The 18,725-nt window shown below is 52.4% G+C and overlaps 1 protein-coding gene across 5 annotated transcripts in view; it reads left to right on the top strand.

The window, feature by feature from the left end:
* The first annotated feature begins 269 nt into the window (after window positions 1-269).
* Window positions 270-18,725, top strand: part of LOC144104789 (protein kinase C-binding protein NELL2-like) — a 73,648-nt gene continuing 55,192 nt past the window's right edge. For 2 of the 5 annotated variants that reach the window (XM_077637974.1, XM_077637971.1), the window contains exon 1: window positions 272-427. Coding sequence is in view for 1 of the 5 variants with exons in the window: in XM_077637975.1 (XP_077494101.1) it covers window positions 370-427 (58 nt within the window). In the remaining 4 variants the exon portion in view is untranslated. Of the gene's footprint in view, window positions 428-761; window positions 984-14,101; window positions 14,224-18,725 lie in introns of those variants that run through there. The other 3 variants (XM_077637975.1, XM_077637973.1, XM_077637972.1) reach the window with 3 other exon arrangements.

The raw sequence follows: 18,725 nt of genomic DNA, 5'->3' as shown, positions 1-18,725 counted from the left end.
TACCTTATGTTACAAGATTAAAATTGTTGTCGCGGCATCTAATAACCAGAAACTAAACATTTTCACGCAATAATTTTATTAATATGCGCAGAAAAAGTTATTAATTTTCTCAATAGATGGCAGGATAATATCTATAAGAAGCAAGTGTTGAATTTTGGGATTCTTTTTGCAATGTCACTTGCTAGAGACCTGTACCACTAAATTTTGCGAGGGCTGTGCGGTTCTTGAGATGTGAGCAGTACTGTCAGTTTCACTACTAAGGATATCGCACGACTATGGGGGGCGGCGACCATATTGGCGGCCGCCGCGGCGCGCGCGCTATGGAAAGGAGTCGAGCCCGCCGCGGCCCGGCTGCAGCGCGATGAGGACATGCATCTCCGGTCTGTGACGCTGCCGTTCGTCGTTCTGCTGTTGCTCAACCTGACCGGTGAGTGTCTGCACTCACCCGAGGCTGAACACGCGATCGGTGCGGCCGAACGAGCTGCACGGTTGTTTCTCTTTCGCTGCAAGGCCTGTTGGGCCTGTGGTGTACGAACCTCGCGCCGGCGCGGCACAAAGCTCCTTCGAATGTTCAGAAGCGCGTGCAAAGGCGGACGTGATTTGAGAAAACTTTAACGAGCGTGCTCACCGACGAAATCATTTTGCAGCTCTCGATATTTGCGTGCAAAGCGCTGAATCCGCCCGCGCCGTGCTTCGTCTTTACGGTAGTGGCTTCACCGCACCACACCTACCGCGTGGGTCGTGACGTCACTCTCCTAGTGGAATCGGTGGAGTAGACGTGCTGCTTTAGAAAGGCAGGTCTTGAGAGTGGTGGAAGAAGCGCCGGATTCAGGACGTGTCCTCGTGTTTGTGCACCGGAAGCCCCTTCTTGTGCAGCGAAATAGTGCAGAATCGGTGTAGAAACTGTGGCGCGGACGCGGTCTACTGCACGCGTTGATTCTTCATCGACTGGCCGATTCCGCGGATTCACCGCTTCAAGCAAGGTACCATTTTTCACGATTCTAGCGCTTTTATTCGACGAAAAATTTGCGCTGTCTACGACTGACAGAGCGTCGCAAACGAACACAATAGGCGTGTAACTCGGAAACTCTCTTCCGTGGGTACACAATGGGCGCGCGATGTCTGCTATGGCGCGGGGATTCAGGTGTACAACTGTTCTGCACGTGGTGTACCGTTGCTGTGCCGCTCTTGGCAGCGTAGAAGACAAGCCTATGGGGGAACGACCGAGCCGTTCTCGTAGGCAAAAGACCTCGTGTTCCGTTCTGAGAAGTCGTGCGTGGACAATAGGCTTTTTCCCCTCGGTCTCCTTGCCTCCGAAAACGAACACAATCGATATAGCGAAGGAAACCGCGCCGGGCGCCGAGATTCGCGAGCACTTTGCGAGATGAGTGCAAACATGAGTGCCCACGGCAGCGAATGCAACGCTGTCCAGGCGTGGTGTCCTGCGCTTATCATCGCGAGTTGGTCGGTGGGGGGGTGCAAACATGTTATTCTGTCGCCGGTCTGTTGGGCGTGCCTCGTTTGCCTGCCCGGGGAGAAAAAAAAAGGAAAATTCATTTGCATTGGCGCGACGTCGCGATGACGGACTCCTAATGGAGAGAGGTATACATGCGCCCGCATTTTTGTGCGGGACGATTTATGTGCTACGATTATAATACATTTGCAATTTTGCAGAAATCGAGGGCGCCCTCGTGTAAATTATAGAAAACGAAACGCCCCAAAACCTGCGCTCCGTTTCACGAGTGTGCTATTTTAGGTTTGCATGATGTATCTTGCGTCGCGGACGAAGGCGCGTTTGGTGTTGGATGGAGTTTGCGCGTGGTTGCGTGCGTGCGTGTCTACATTTTTAGATGGTTGCGCTGCCTCGCGAGCGGCGCGAAGATGGGGCTTCCGGATGCGCCGTCGCAAATCATGTCGTCTACTAGACGGAGCGCGCTTTGCAACCTTCGAGCGCCCGTATACTTGCTGGCGGCATTCCTTTTTCCCGGCGAAGCGTGAAAGGACGCCCTGGCGAGCTCGGCCGCGACGCCTCTTCGGCTTGGACGGCTTCTGGGCATCTCGAGATGCAGTCGTCGCTGAAGCAAGCAAGCGCTTGCTTGCGAGCTGGCGCTGGGCTTGCGCATTGCCAGTAGATTTCCAGTGAAAGCTTCGAGTTCCGATCATGTTTCTGCATGGGTTCGCACAGTGCTTCCGTAAAAAGTTAACCACCCACGAAGCATACAGTGGAACACATGGAACACTGACTGCAAAAAAAAAAGAGAGAAATACTCCAGCTTCTTCTTTACAGTCTTGTCAGATTTTATGTATCATGGGATCGCTTTTTTTTTTTGATGAGCCCTCTCCGCTTCACCCTATCGTAACCCATTACTTATTGTATTTCCCCATATCGTCTTGCCATCTCTTCTCGGTTCTTCCTTTTCCTTTAGGCCTCTTCCCAGTATGGTACGTTACATTATTTCCAGTGTATCCGACTTCTCTCGTGGTGAAACAGTCTCAGCCTAAACTCCTTAAAGACGTCCAGCAAAAGTCGCGTTCAAGACGTGCTTGCATTATACGTTGGGATCCGCTCGTGTACAGAGGCTGCCATGTGACTTCCTGGAGTTCACTAGCGGGAACACTTATTACATAAGCAGTCATTTCATCAACACAAGGCGGGCTACATAAAACTTATCGCACAAGAACTCTATAACATATAACAGAAGTCGCGTTCAAGATGTTGCTCGGACGTCGGGTTCCGATCGTGTTTCTTCACGGTCGACCATGAGGCTTCTGTGAATCCATAAAACACTTAGAAGACTCCCCGTAGAACACAACATATGACTGTACACGTTTAGAAAACTAATAGTATAGAACACACCTCCACGATGCCCGGCAGAAGTCGCGTTCAGGTCGTTTTGGACGTAGGCGACTTGAAGGCGCCCTCTACAACTCTGCTAGCGTCTGGCTAAGAATTAGGCTCCTGTGCGCACTGAGATCGGCTTTGTCACAGCGCCGTGCACTGCATACATGTGTAAGCAAAAGCATGTCATGGCTGTACAAGTGCTGATCCAATCTCTTCTGAGGTTTTGCGAAGGCTTGAAAAACTGCGCTATTGGAAGTTTGGCCGCACCCTTATGATAACAACCTTAATAGTTCACTCATAAAAAGCCAATCGAGCTGAATAATCTACTTACGGTAATAAGCTGCGCCAACCTAAGTGCTACCAGCCTGACACACCGTCCATATATCTTGCCCCCATTCCCTGCTGCTGTTCAGACTTGTTCCTTGGAATTCATTTGTGCTCTTAGTTCGAGCATACAGGTGTTGGTTGACCCTTTCACACTGCACTTAGCGCATCAACGTTATCCTTATCATCGGCGTTCTTCGCCCTAGAGTCAACAACACACTCCCTCTCCTAGCTTGCCGAGGTCGTGTCACCGGGTGTGTGTATTAGACGTGGGGCATCGCTCGGGTGCGCGTGCCGTGGCCGCACTGTACGCCGAATGTGTGCGCGCGACGCGGGAAACGAGCCTTTTCCCAAACATCGGCGGAGCGCACGGCTAATTTTGGCCGCGGGCCGAGAGCAGTCAGTCAGTCTCCCCCCCTTCCCCCGCCTCGCGCGGGGAGAACTTTCTCCTTCGCCGCCGCCGAGCCGCTTTTACCGCAAACACCCGCGTGTTTCCCGCACCCGCAAGCGCAGTGCGGGAAACGTAACACGGTGAAAGGCCTCAGAGCGGAACTTGTTTCTTTTGTCCTCATTTGCGTTACTGGAGTCCACTTCGCCCTCGTCACACTGCTGCTGCCTGTTAGCTAGTTCAGGACCGGTGGGCGCGCTGTTTCCCAAGGACTCGTTGATTACACTTCCCTAACGTTTACCATGCAAAATAGTTTTTGCCTCCAAAATAGTTCGCGCTGTAATCCTACTCCCTCTCTCCGTTCCTCCTCCGCGGAGCGCTTTTTAATGCGATAGCTTTAGAAGCCTCATGGGGCCGGAATGCGTCGACGATCACAGAATTCGCCATTGGCATGTTCAGACACTCACTCCTGATGCAAGGCCTTCCAGACTTGCGCCCAAAGTAGAGAAACTTCCGTTCCCAACTGCATGCCCTAAAATGAGACATTTGCGTAGGCTATACGCGGGGCTTTGCGGTACGGCGCCCGTCGCATATATGCAGCAGCTCCCGGCCGGCGGCAGCCTTGTGCGTCTGCCGCCGGTTTCACCCTTCGGCCCCAAAATCCGCGCCTCCCCCATCACTGCCAGGGCGGGGGTCGGGAGAAGGGTGCTCTCCTCCAAATTGACTGCTGCCGAGGCCGCCGACGCTGACACGAGCCTGATGGGGCGGGGCTCGGCGTAGCGGTCTCCCGCGGCCGTTATCTTTTTTTCTTTCTTTGCCCGTCTTCTTTTCTTCTTCCCTATTCTCCCCTCTATTCACGTTGTCCTTGCTTTTTCTATCTGCTGGTAACATGTTTTCCTTACGACGGTTTCTTCGTACGCTGTGTTCGGCGCTTCGTTCGAGATTCCAGCGTCACTTCCGGTTTTACATCTCTGCGTGTGGAAGGTACAAATGTCGTTTAGTCCGGCCGATGGAACTTACGGCACTCGTCTTGAACATGGAATAAAAAAAAAATTCACAGGGCACCTAATTTCATTGGGTTGGCAATGCGATATATAATTAGATGCCTTTACTGGAAGTGACGCCACTTCACTCCGGCTAATGGGAATGCTGCCGTTTGGTCACGTTACTTCCATCTAGCCAATGAGCGAATTTTATTATCGACGACTCGTCAAGAACGGGCAACGCCGTATACGTACGTTGTACCGCTTCAATGGCAAGCGTCGATGCAGTGAACCAGTCAGCGTCATTACTTTTATTGCTCAACTTGAAGTAATACGTCAAATCGCAGGCACTGGCCTCTTCTGTTGGCCATATATCGCGCGCGTGGGCGCTTCTCCTTGACCCGCAGACCGAGGTGTGGTGTGCAAGCATGACCAGCGGCTTCGAGCGCAGATCACGCTGAGCGCGGCGTTATCACATTGCTGGCTCGGCACATACGGACGAGAACAACTTCGTGGTACAGGACCGCAATGCTGCGGTCCTGTACACCGCACCTCTGCGTGGTGCGCCAGCACTTAGTTCAGTCGAACCTCGTTATAGCGAAACGGTTTGTAACGTGGTAATGGATGTAACGAAGGAATGGCGATTACCCTTGGAAGCTCTGTCAACACTGGCTATAACGAAGCTACGGCTACAAACGAATCGCCGAGCCCCTTCAACTTCGTCATAACGAGGTTCAGCTTGTATACCGCTGACGAGCCGCTCCTGCGCTTGGCGATCTCGAAGATAGAAGCGCCGCTCGCTAGTATACGGATGGAGACGACCCAGGGCCGAGAGCAGACCACCGCTGCGGAGAATGCGAGCGCGGCCCTTCGGTGCGGTTGTGCTGTGGTGCGCGCGGACGGAACCCAGAGACGGAAGGCGCAGCCGCCAGGGGGAGAAGTTACGGGGTGGCTGTTAAATATTTGGTAGCGGGCTGCGCGCCTAACAGTTGGGAACGTGTTCCAGTCTGGGCTACGTCGAGTCGCTGATCTAATTTAGGCTGCACGCCGTAAACTGCGCGGGGCCCGTTTAGTTCCACTTGTCTCCCCCTCTCCGGAATTTACGAAGCGTCTGTTGTACGTTTTCCAGCAGCTGGTCGGACAGCGGCCGTCTTGTTCAGAAGCGTGTCACGCGGTAGCCGACTGCACGACGCCTGAATCACGCCGGACTGTGTGGCGGACGTCATTGCGGCGTGGAGGTCGAGGTACTTTCCTTGCCTCAGTACCGCAGAAGATTCGTAACACGCAGCGCGGCTGCAGCGGCTTCTTCCATGTCCGCTTGTCAGAAAATGTGCCGTCTTTTTTCGTCTGCCTTCTCCCATCGTGACCCTCTTTTTTTTTTCTCCTCTTCCCCTTCCCCAATGCAGAGTAGCACGCCAGATGTTAATTTTTCCGCCCAACCTCTCTGCCTTTCCCGTCAATAAACCCTCTCCCGCTTGGTTTTTGACAGAGGCTTTGCATGCATTGCTTAGCTTCGGTACAAGCTTGTCTTATAGGTGCTCGTCTGAGCGCAGACCATTATGGTGCGGTTGAAGACTGTTACGCCTTGGTCTCTGCTCTGTTGAGGAAGTTGTAGCCGTACAGAGGACTCCTTATCCTGCTTCTCAAAGAGCGTTTTTGAATGACAAAGTATGTAGGCGCTTTCGAAGCTTGGACACGAGCATATTTAGAGCAGGAGTCGTTTACGAAGAGCAAGCGAACTGCGCCTGGCAACGGCTATAGTCCTGGACGCCTGCTGACATCATCCTGCGTTATCCACCGTGGGCCGTGCACGCATCTTGTGCGTGCGTGGGCGTCTTGTTGTCTGTTTTTCCCAGTACAGCCGAGGTCTTCTCGCAGTGCCGACAAGGGACCCTGTTGACTCGATGGCGGCCGGATTAGGACGTGGTGAATGGGAGGCGTGCTCGGCGGGAGCTCCTCCTGTGCGCTCGCTGACAGATGACGGCGTCCGCCCGAGTCGTCGGGTCTCCCTGCCGTTCGCGACAAAGTGGGTCACACACACACTACCGTCGGGAGTGGGCGGGGGTCGATCCCTGTGGCATCATAGGTCAATACGTGCTGATGGTCTGTGTACTTTCTCGGACGCCAAAGGGGTACGGGGCACACTGGAGAAGCGGATCCCTTTGTGGACGGGAGTTCATAGAGGGAAGGGGGGGAGGGTGTCTTTTTTAATCTTATCCGCGTTCGACGTTTCTCGATCGGTGTAATGAAGTGGCGTCTCGACTGGACCGCGGGCGCTGCCGGTCTATTGATCCTTGTCCTAAATACCGCCTCTGTTCCGTGCACTGTGGCACGATTGGAAACGCTCTGTCTCTGCCATCTTTTCGCTTTCGGAGCCAGCGTTTAATAAGGGCACACCGAGAACAACTCCATCCAATTATCGTTCTCAGTAAAAATTGGTTCTCGGCCTCTCCCTGGTTTTGTTGGCGTTTGTCCGGCAGTCGATTCAAAGTCTTGATGTCCTTACCGGGAGGTACGGGTTGCCATCGCCAACCCGTCAGTGACGGTGTACCGTAGCCTCTTGGACCCGTGGTGAAATTCGATGTGTTTGCATGCATTTTACTTGTTAAATCGGCCGGAGATGGCGCCACTTGTATTTATCTTCTTTGGTCTTTTCTGTAGCTTATTAAAACTCCGATTTAGATTGGAGTGATCGCTTTCTGACTAGAAAGCAGTGCCCTATATTAACAGGCCAACTTCTATATTGCCCTCTCTATTTCTTTAAATTGTAATCGCTGATTCCAGGTACAGCTCATTAACGAATGCGTGCCGCCGGGTACCCACCGGTGATACAGTGGGTACAAGCTTTCCCCTGGTCTGGTGCTCGGCTTATTTAAGGTGAAATGCTTGGGAAATGGGTCTTTGACCCCACCTTGAGAAAAAGAAAAATACCTTGTGACATGGCGCTCTTTGGCCATAGCTGCCCTTGCGCCATAAAAATCCATCATCATCATCATCATTAACGAATGCGGCGTGCGTGTACAGTTATCTCCATGCTGATGCTGTTCATGCGACCAAATAAATTGCTTGCAAATGTCGCACTAGTTGTTTTAGATGTAATATAAACCCTTACAATTTTTTTACACAGTCTATACACTGTACATAGACTTCTGTCTATAAAGTATATAGATTCTCTGTAGACAAATCCTAGAGAGCACTGTACAGACAGAGTATAGACAATCTATAGATTTATGGCCATACACTTTTAGTAGACTTTAGTCTATAGAGAGTCTATAGACTACGAATAGGCAAAAATATCTCTAGTAAGGCAATATAGTCTATAAGAAGTCTATAGACTGTCTACAGTCCATTTTTATAAGGGAACCATTCATTTCCATCTTCCTTTATTTTTTTTTTCTCTCGTGGATGCGGTGCCGCCACCGAGTATTCGAACGCGCGACCTTGCGTTAAGCTGCAGCGCGCGATACCGGCTGAAACACCGCAACGGGTGCCTCTAAATCTTGAACGGAAACGACGCGTTGCACTCTGTTATTTTTTGTTACCTTTTCCCCCGTTTTCTTTTTTTTCGCAACGACCTCCACCCGCCTGCCTCGTCGGCGGTCAGCGCGGCCTGTCGCCATCGTAACCTCGTTAGTAATGCAACACGTTCTTCCGGATGGCCTCTGCGCGTTATTATAAATATCCCTGCTTTCGGCGCCCCTTTTAATACGCTACCCAGCCGCATTGTGAGCGCGTTCCGCTCGTTACATAATTAACGCTTCCACGTTCAGCTTTAGGGCCCGGCGCGCGTCCTTTTTAGCGCGTCTGCGAGACGTCTGCCGCACTTTCTAATTTTTTTTTCTTCGTTCTTGGGAGTCTGCTCATCCGCTTCCTTCACACGCGCGCGTTTCGCCTTTGATGGACGTGCGTAGTAAGCAGCTTGATTGATGCCTCCGCGTCTGGCCCGCTCGTCGCTGATGTACGGGTCTAATTATGCGAGTGTGCAGTTGAATGCCGCGGCCCCGTCGCAAGGTGAATGGCGAGCTAGCGGCTCTCCTCTCGACATTGAATTGTCGCGGTCTTCAGCGGCGTATACGCGCAGGTGTTTTTTTTTTTCTTTTTCAGAAGCGTTGCATATACGCTGTACGCGCGGCCTGGATTGAGCGAGCGCCTGACGTCAGCTGTTTACGTGCTCTCTTGACTCTTATTAACGACTCCAGGTAGGAGTGACGTCAGAGGCGCGGCGTTGAAGCCTCCGTGTCATACTATAAAAGGCGTATCTCTTCCGCGTCCCCCTCTGCTTCCCGCTCGAGTACCGCACCCTTCCCCGCTTATCTGTGGCGCGCGCGTTGAAAAGTCACCTGCAATGTTGTACGAGCGAGCCGTTCTCCCGGCAGCTGGGTGCGGGATTAATTTTACTCGTCCGGAAAACATCGTCATCGCAATTTATCTGTTTTGCTAGCGGCTCGAGGCCATTATTTTGTCCGTCTCGGTTGCGTTCTCTTTATGCGTACGGCACATTTGCCCTTTTATAGTAGGGCAACTGTCAGAAAAGGCCTGCGTTTTTCTTCCTTCTGCCGTACTTCATGCAGACATCTCGTAGCGCCGGTCTGATTTTTTTTTCTTGCCTGGTGCTGGCTAATTGGGTTGCGTTTAGTGTTGGATGATTTAAAAAGCTTGACAGCACTGTGCACACATAGCTAAAGTTGATAAATAGAAAGTAGTGAAGGCAAGAATTGGTTCCAGCGAAAAGCAAAATAAATATTCCTTTGACATATGCATGTTCTTCGATTTCTTTCTCACAAAGGAGAGTGTTCCTCCGCGCCTCGTCGTCTGCTTGTCTGTTCGCGGCGTATGCAGATATTATTGGAAAAGAGTATAAATAGGCGCTGTCCTTGTACCGAACACTGAAGTAACATTAGGCAGTTTTAGAATAGCGTATGCACGCTTACGTTTGCTAGACGAAAGCGTTTTGCGGGACATCACGCTGTTTGTCACATATTCAAACGGAGACGCAACGATAGCTACAACCTAGTGGTGTCATCTGGTGTTTAGACTGGAAACCAATTTTATCAACAAACCGGCATTCCTTTTTAGGGCTTTCCCGGGTTCGAACCCGACCGCGGCGGCTGTGTTTTTATGGAGGAAAAACGTTAAGGCGCCCGTGTGCTGTGCGATGTCAGTGCACGTTAAAGATCCCCAGGTGGTCGAAATTATTCCGGAGCCCTCCACTACGGCACCTCCTCTTCCTTTCTTCTTTCACTCCCCCCTTTATCCCATGGGACAGATACTGCGCCATTTCCTTTCCCCAAAAACCAATTATCATTATCATTTTAGGGCTGGGAGAAGCGGAATTGTCACTCGACGTAAGAAGCAAAGGAAATTTACGAATGCATAAACTTTTCTGTAAATGAGATGAGACAAAACGGTAGTCCGATGCCCCATTTATGTCCAACGGACGTACTGAAAAAACCCAGTTACAACTAGGAATTCACTCCGAAGCGACGGGTCCATGCTTGGAAGTGCGCCGCCATGTTGGAAACGCTTTTCTTTTTTTAGCGTGCGCAAGAGTCGCACAGGCTAAACTCGGAAAATAGCGTGCGTAGCGCGAACGTACGTCAAGGCTCGATTTGAAATAGCGTTTGGCACATGCGCAGTTTAAAGCACGCTATCCCAAATGCCCATTTTATGCTGGCTGTACGTTCCCCTGCAGCGTCAGAATGTCGCCTCTGCACTCATCGCGGCTTTGATAGTACTGGAAAGGAACTATTAAGATGGAGTATAGTAGGATGTGCAGGGCACGAAGTAGGGAGGTTAATTAGGCATGTACCCAGGTGGCCACCCGACACATTTAGAAGGGGAGGGAGGATAAATTATTATTAGTTGGTTTTTTGGGGAAAGGAAATGGCGCAGTAAGGGAGGATAAAAGAAACGAGGAGAAAAGAGAAACGAGGTTGTCCTGAGGGTGGAACGCGAGCATGGCCATAGTTATTTGCGGTCAGATATGCAAAGGGAATAAACGCTGGGCGCTAAAGCCCGTGACTCTTGAATATCCAAACTGCGCTCTGCTGGCGTCTTCTGATGCTGAATGTTGAGGACGTGGGTGCCTGGGAAGCACCCTGCCCTGGTCCTAACCCTCGTCTGAGGACGCGAGTTGAAACGGTGAGGCTCTGCCTCGATGAGGCACCCGTCCGTTGTAAAAATGGGGGTTGTGGCAGAGTATGTGTGCATATTTATGGAGTGGCCGAAAAACTAATTAGGCGAAACATATTTTGCCACCTCCCGCGTAAATACCTCACGTTCCCATGAAGTGGTGCCGGCGAGAGCTTGACCACGCTGACGCGCTGTTGTTTGTTGCGTGAGCAGCACAAAATCGTGATAGATTATACTCGCATGTTACAGCCTTCGGCAAATAAACTGGCGGTGTAAGCACCGTCAAAGACCTTCACACCGCCGACAAGCATCTGACCCGCACTTTAGATCTACCCCTCTCTGTGTCAGATGCTTGCTGGCGGTGTGAATGTGTTTGACGGTGCTTACATCGCCAGTTTTGACGCATGCGCAGAAATCCTTGGTCTTTCCTGCTTCGAAGAAATAAAACTATAGTTGCAGTCAGCGCCTGTCCTGTCGTCTGTATGCTCGACTCTTTTAGCGCTGTGGAACTTTTCTTTTATTCAGTGTCTAACAATTTTCCAGTTTTCGAAATTATTGCCCGAGAATGTTGGACATGTTGCTGCATCCGCGCTGGCGTCTTGCGTATGGTGCGCACATCAGCCAAAAGAGGAAACGGGGTTACCACAGAGCAGGAAAACGCGCGGAGTGCGTTGGCGACGACGAGGAATTCCGCGATCGCACGCGTGCTGCCTGCCGCGGCGGCGGCGCGGAACTGCTCAGTTCCGTCTGGGAACCCCGAGCGCTCACGGAACTCGACAGGACAGCTCTTCGTCCAGCGACTCTCCCTCTCCCGGAGAGGGTTCGAACCGCGCCGCCGGATGCTCGGTGCAGCAAAGCGTGCACAGCGACACCTGTCGCATTTCGCGTGTCGCATGGGCGGCGACATTCGGAGGGAGCTAGTGACCGGCTGAGCCCCTGGAGGAAGCTGCAGCTCCGGCTTCTGTGCATTCACGCAGTGAGACGTTGTCGCCCCTGGAGGAGTGCAGTGACCGGGATGAGAAATTCGTTGCGTGCAAAGCAGACCGCTGAAGTCGGTGACCCGGTCAGCCTGGAAGAACTGCGTGCTGGAACAACTTGGCATACGTGCTCGTTTGTGTTTTGTGTCACCTATCGACTGCGCTGATTAAAAACATTGTACGAAAACTGATTTGTATCTGCGTTTTATAACACCTTCAGCGAGCGTCTTCCGCTTAGGTTAGAAGAAACTAGGAATTTCTCACTCGAGTGCTGCTCCAAACGAATGCGAATACCTGTCTAGCATGTGGCGCATATAATGTGAAGGTACCGAGGTTAGGGGCCACTTTGGTTTGTCCTACATCTGAACGGGGAGTCGGAAACTGGATACCCCTTCATCATGAGGAGAGACATCTTAGAACACTGTAGGCCTAGTCGACAACTACACGCGAACGTACCCACACCCGAACAGACGTCACCAAATATACCCAGACGAATGTCAAGGCTCGTGAAAATTTGTAAGGAATATAACGGCGTATATGCTATAGCGTGGGCCTGCCAACGGAGCCCTAATAAACCCAGTACTAACGCACCAGTGGTGACTAGCTCAGATCCAGGGTATCGGCGCCAGATGACTGCTCGAAAAAAATGAAGATTGAAATTTTCGAGTTTCATGGTTTTAATGCGATGGCGTCAGAAGCCCCATGTGGCCAAAACTCATCGTCGGTCATAAAATTCGGCCATTGGCCGGAAGGAAATGACGTCACCAAACCGGAAGTGACGTCGCTTCTGGTGAATTCATCAACAGCCACCCCATACTGAAATGAGATGTCCTTGTCAATATTTGGCAACGTAATTTCAGCAAAAAGAAGTCTAGCATGGAATCGACATTCACTCTAATTTATTTCCATATTCTGTATTTGTACATAGTGTATATTACTCCCTACTTCTTTGTTACTATCCCTCCCCCTGTCCTTTTATTCCCGCCAGCCGCAGCTCAGGTTCCGATGGCAGATGCCGCGGCTAGCAACATTTTTTTTTGCTTGCATTGTTACTTTATTAATAAACAGCCACTAACAACAACTCTGATTTAAACCATCTATTCTTCTTCGTCCTTTAATCTGCGCCGATAGTTTTGCTGTCCCTGTGTTCGTAAGCATGGAAAACCGGACTTTGGCCATGAGCTAAACACTTGAAGGGAATGGTGTAGCGGATGGCGGACGCACGCTGAAACAAACAAACAAAAAAGCGATGAAAGCACCACTGTCACTCCGTAAACAAGGGGTGGAGTTCCGGCCCAGTGGGAATGTGTCGGGCCTGTCTGCCACGCAGGCCCCCGACAGCGCTGATCGAGAGCGGTTACTGGCGCGGGGGCTGCGAACACTGACCAGGCCCCGCAGTCGGAAAGGGAGGGAGAGAGAGAGGGTGGGGGGGGGGGGGGGCTCGGTGGGGTGCCTTTCCGAGCCACCTCGAGCGCAATCACGAAAGTGGAAGGTGACTTCGCTGCAGGTAAAGCCGGGAGGCGGTCTGTCTTGCGTCAGACTCCCGTGGAAGCTGGGATGACCCATGTAGATACACGAGAGAGACACGGCCCCATCGAAAGCCGCTAAGACAGCAGCGATGGAGGCGAGCGAGATATAGAAGAGGGGACGTTGTAGGAGGGTTGGAGCAACAAAAAAAAAAAGAGAGGAGGGGCCCGAATTATTCCGCTCATTTCTCTTCCTTTGTCAGTTTTCGGGTTGCTCGAAAGAAACCCGTTTATTCAGTTCGCCTCTTTCACACTCCTTCTGGGGTTTTTCCTGTTTTATTTTCTTCTCCGAAAAATCTCGACTTCCGAAAGGGGCTCCTGAAGATGCTGCCTTTTCGTTCGGCAGGAGCGCGCTCAATGCCGCGCAGTGTACAGGTTTCCCGGAAGCGAGAAGGGCTCCCAAGTCACGCAGCTCGCTCTCCGCGCAAGCATGCAAGCACACACAAGAGGCGACCGGCAAAATCGCGCCCAAGGAGTCGGCGCCTGTGGGGCCCGCCCCCTTTGGTACACAGCAGCAGCAGCCGGCGACGAGGCGCTAGCAAGTGGCAAGCGACGTCGTTGTCCTGCCCGCGGGGCGGCCGGCGGCGGCGTCGTGTATCGATTCTGTCCAGGTCGCGGCACGGCGCTCGTCTTGATCGATACTTCAGGGAAAGCGTCGCGCTTGGCCACCGTCGCGAATGCAGCAAGCAGCTGCTGCGGAAGCCGTTGCTCGCTCTGTGCTGTCTGCTGCTCTGCTGGGCTACCGCCTCCTGCAATCGCTTTCGGCTCCGCGGCTCGGCTCGGCTTGGCTGCGGGATAATAGCCGCTTTGCGCGCTTGTGTGGTAAGCCTTTGGTGGCGCGACTTATTGACTGGCGCTCGCCGCGGAGCTTGGCCGCATGGCGGCGTGGCGAGCGCCTGCCGTGCTGCTGCGGCCGCTAGTTGCATTGGCTGGATGGATTTAACCGCCGCCGCCCGTGGAGGTGGTGGTGGTTGGTGGTCGGGGTAGTCGGGTGTCGGTGATGGTTGCGACCGGCGCTGGGTGATCCGGGGCTGAGCAGCCGTACAACAACGTGAGTGTTGTCCATTCGCCCCGTGCATGCGTGATAGACTACGATGAGAGCGAAGAGTCAGTCATACTTGGTTGCTGTTTAAGAATTTCAGATATGGGTTGGTTTTATTTTTTTTCCTCTGTTGCTTTTCCTTGTTGCACGCAGAAGTCTCATCGCGGACAAGTAGCCGGCGTAGCCGGACAGGAGGGAGACGTTCCGTGCAGCCGGAATCGAATCTTGTTTGGCCGGGAAGTCGGGTCGTGGAGATGCTGAATTGCTGAACGCTGGAGATTGTTGAAAAGTGCTTTCGTGCACTGCTGCACTTTTTCTATCTCTGTCATAATTGGGAATTTGCCACACCAAAGAGGTCGCAGCCTTTACCGCCCTAGCAAAGTGAAGGTCGACCAAGAAGGTTATATAACCTCCTTGAGGTCGAGGAGACAAGCAGCGCGCTCCTGTGAGCGGCCCCTCCAACTGTGTTGCATTTAGTGACCGAGGCGTGCTTTTTACTAGATGTAATGAACCACTACTATTCCACCAGGTTACTCATGTGCACAGTTCCCGTATTCTTGGGGTAAGGCACGTTTAAAATACTAGGCGCATAGTTGAAAGGTTGAAACCGCCACACCAGTGCTGCTCATGGTGGCCAGCTACGCGACCTCACGACCGCATGTGTTCGCCTTTGCACTCTCTCCAAGCGGCCGGCATGTAACCCACAGTCAACAATGTGGCCTGTCAACTTGGCGAAAGCAAGTTATGTTGAGCAATAGGTTTCTCATACTTGGAAAAGCTCGCAGCTTCGCCTTTCAAATACTTAAGGCTCGTAGAAAGTCACGTGATGCTTTCCTTTTCTCCGCGTCATCAATCGGCCGTGTATCTCTTCGCTCCTATAACAGGCGACTACATGTGCCTGCTGCAGTTCTTGTAATACTTCAAACGTTGCCGGACAGCGCTTTCTTATTGGAAACCAGGCGTGTAAGTGCCAGCGTTCCCACCTTATTCTTCCTTACCAAGGAAGTCAACCTATTGATGGAGCACTGCTTTGAGAAATGAGTCCAGGCTGTAATAAATACGGCAGGTACTCTTTCTGTGTTCGCCGGTACCGAAAGGCTTTCAGAACAGATCACAAAAGATTTCAAACTGGTGCTCGCTGATGATGCGCTGTCGTGGTCGTCGGTGAATATTAGTCCCCGCCCCACTTCCTGTTTAAAGCTCAGGTGTGGCGGGAAAGAAGGAAAGGGAGGGGGGGAGCGAAAGTTCGATATAATCAATGTCCACTTTGCTCGTAACGGGTGAGCCCCGAGCAAACGCTTTAGGGGATTGATCGCCGCGCAGTCGGCCGGAGCCTCGTCGTCTGCACCGATTCCGGCAGCGGAGTGTCTCGCTTCGCGGTGCGTCGACGCGCTCCTACGGAGCCAGGATGTTCCCAGACGGGAAAACAGGGCAGGGTTCCGATGGCCGAGCGCTGGAAGCGGATGATAAACTCCACATCGGGCGTGCGAGGCCAGCAAAGTGCGCTTCTTTGTCCTCCCGCCGTCCTTGGGCGAGGGTACGGGCGTGCAGAGTGGACAAGGCCGACCAGAGGCGGCTTTCTGGCGCTGGAAACCGCTCTTTGTGCGACGCCCTCGTCTGAACTGCGTTAGCCACGCTTAGTGAAAACGTAATGCGCTGTATATAACCTTTGGCTTTATTGGAGAGTTCCCGGATGTGGTGCTTGGAAATAACCAAAAATTGACTACGCCTATGCGGCGTGAGTCGCAGACTCGGCGATAGCTAGCGTAAATGCTGTGAACAGCAGTATTGAGAATAGGGGACCCTGTCAGTCAAGGGGATAGAGGAACAGCGGGAAACCAGTGCGCATGCGCAGGACAGTAACGCCAGTCGGGTTATTGTTCTGCGCATGCGCACTGGTTTCCCGCTATTCCTCTATCCCCTTGACCGACAGGGCGGCTGAGATTAAGAAGTTTGCGGGCATACGGTGAGCGCAGCTGTCAAATGACAGAGTTAATTCGAGATATGTGGTAGAGGCCTTTGCCCTGCATTGGGCGTAGTCAGACTGATGATGATGATAGTCCCCTTCCTTGACCCTTTCCTTCACATTATGGTCCAAGTGTCCGCCCACTGTGACACTGCTACCGCGCCTTTCCTTGTAGCTTACTATAACCCCTACAAATTCACGCCCCTCTCTATGGCTGCGGCACAGAGGGGCGCTGGTCCTTCGAGTTGTGCTTTGGATCAAGTGTGAAGCCTCACCAGTGCGGACAGGCTGTACTGCAACCAGTAACAGTTCTTGCTGTATAAACGGTCTGCCTTCGGCGGTGCGGGCTGGGCAACTCTTTGCCCACACTAATATATGTATAAACGGTCTGACGTGAGCGTGGCCTATATCGCCACGGTTAACGCGTCCGACTATACGGATCGAAGGGTTTCAGGTTCGCATCCTGGCAGGCTTGATTTTATATTTTGCGGCTGCGTGTGTTGCGGATGTCCCAGGTGACGATCGGTAGAGGAAAGTTGCATATCTACAGCTCTTGCTGCTATACGGATCCAGACAGCTTGCCACGCGCACACTTGCCGTCGCTGTTATCGGTGATCTCCTGTGCACGAGTTATCGTTCTAGCCTCGTTCACTGGGTCGTACGCCCCGTGAACTTGCGCCCTCTGCAGTGCGGGCACCGAGTGGAGTAAGACTAACCCGTGTCTTCTCCGGGTTAGCGTTAATGGTCCTCCCGCGCTATTATTCCGCCCTCGATTCTGCAGCCGCAATGGGTGCAATTTGGGAGGGGCCTTGTTTCCCCGTGTCTCCAGCCGTGCGCGCGTGTACGTCTGCGGCCCTGTCGTCGTCTGCGGCCTTTTGCTATGCCCGGTCGGTGCGAAGTAGTAGTAGTAGTAAGTGGATGAAAGGGGAAGAGGAAAGGAAAATGCACGGGCCTGTGACTGGTGTTAAAACACCACAACCACTGCCGGCGTGCAGATAGAGAGAAGGTCGGTGCGAAGAGAGAGCAGGAGCCTTTATATGCGGCCATCGGCTGACGCGGTGTTCACCTCACGCGAACCCGTAAGCCGCTCTGAAAAGAACCTGCTCTGGATGTTAGTGCGCGTTAAAGAACCCCACGTGATCGACATTTTTCCGAAGCCTTTCAGTACGCCAGCGCTTTATCTCTCTCTCCCCCCCCCCCCCCCCCCCCTTCTTTCTTAATCCCTTCCCTCAGGGCGCGGCTGATGTGAGCACCGTGAAGCGAGGCGGTTGCTGGCCATTTCCTTTCCTCAGAAACCTTTTTTTTGTATAAAAAGCCTGATTTGGGTAAAACACCACCCGCCGCGGTGGCTCAGTGATTAGGGCGCTCGACTACTGATCCGGAGTTCCCGGGTTCGAACCCGACCGCGGCGGCTGCGTTTTTATGGAGGAAAAACGCTAAGGCGCCCGTGTGCTGTGCGATGTCAGTGCACGTCAAAGATCCCCAGGTGGTCGAAATTATTCCGGAGCCCTCCACTACGGCACCTCTTTCTTCCTGTCTTCTTCCACTCCCTCCTTTACCCCTTCCCTTACGGCGCGGTTCAGGTGTCCAACGATATATGAGACAGATACTGCGTCATTTCCTTTCCCCAAAAACCAATTAATATTAATAAAAGTAAAACACCAGTGGAAGAGACGCAAGCACAGAGAAGGAATGAGGCGGGTCTTTCAACCGACTGTATTTCTGTGAACATCGCATATAAAGCTCTCAGCGATGATTGCGCGCAAAACGTGACAGGTCACGTCAAAAATACAAACAAGCGAGACGCCCGCCATGCTGTAATAATAATAATAATAACAACAACAAATTATTTATCGTATAACACCCCTTCAGTTTATACCACTGCAAGGATGACAGTGTTCTCAAATAGCGGAGTGCACTTTTTGTTCTTTCTGTAGTGCCGTTTCGAGAGGCCAGCTTGAGCAATGGGACACGAACGACACAAAGAAACGGGCATGTCAGCAGCGTGTCTTGTCTGCTTAACGTCTGCGCCGTCCGTGTGCCATCGCTGGCCTCCCCAAATGGAATCGCACCAGCTCTCCCGGAAGCATTCGCTCTGCAGTGCGCACGTGATGATCTGTGGTATCACTGCTGCAGGGTTTATGCGTAATCTTCGCTGAAGTGCAGTCAGTTGAAAGCCCGGATTCGTCCTGTGTTTGCCACTGCGTGTACTAACTGGCCCACCCTTCTGAATAGTCTGCAGTGTACAGAGCATCGGAGGTTATCAGTGGGCATACACGCTGTTGTGATTCGGTCCTCTATTTCATTAGCACTGCAGGAGCGATGACGCCAGTGTTTACTGCTTAACGCGGCGGGTACACAGCGTCGGTTCCGATGTTCGGCGTTACCGGAAACAGCGCGTATGGACGTGTCGCGTGCGGCGTTCAATACAGCGCGAACACCTCTTTGGCGCGCTTGCGTGTCGAGGGAGGAACGCTTTCCGTTAATTCGTTTCCGAGGACGTGTCGTGCATGGCCTTCGATCCAGCCACGTCTGGTGAGTGCGC

This window comes from Amblyomma americanum, chromosome 9 (assembly GCF_052857255.1).
Source record: "Amblyomma americanum isolate KBUSLIRL-KWMA chromosome 9, ASM5285725v1, whole genome shotgun sequence".
NCBI classification, from domain to species: Eukaryota; Metazoa; Arthropoda; class Arachnida; order Ixodida; family Ixodidae; genus Amblyomma; species Amblyomma americanum.
This window is presented reverse-complemented; position numbering and strand designations above follow the sequence as displayed.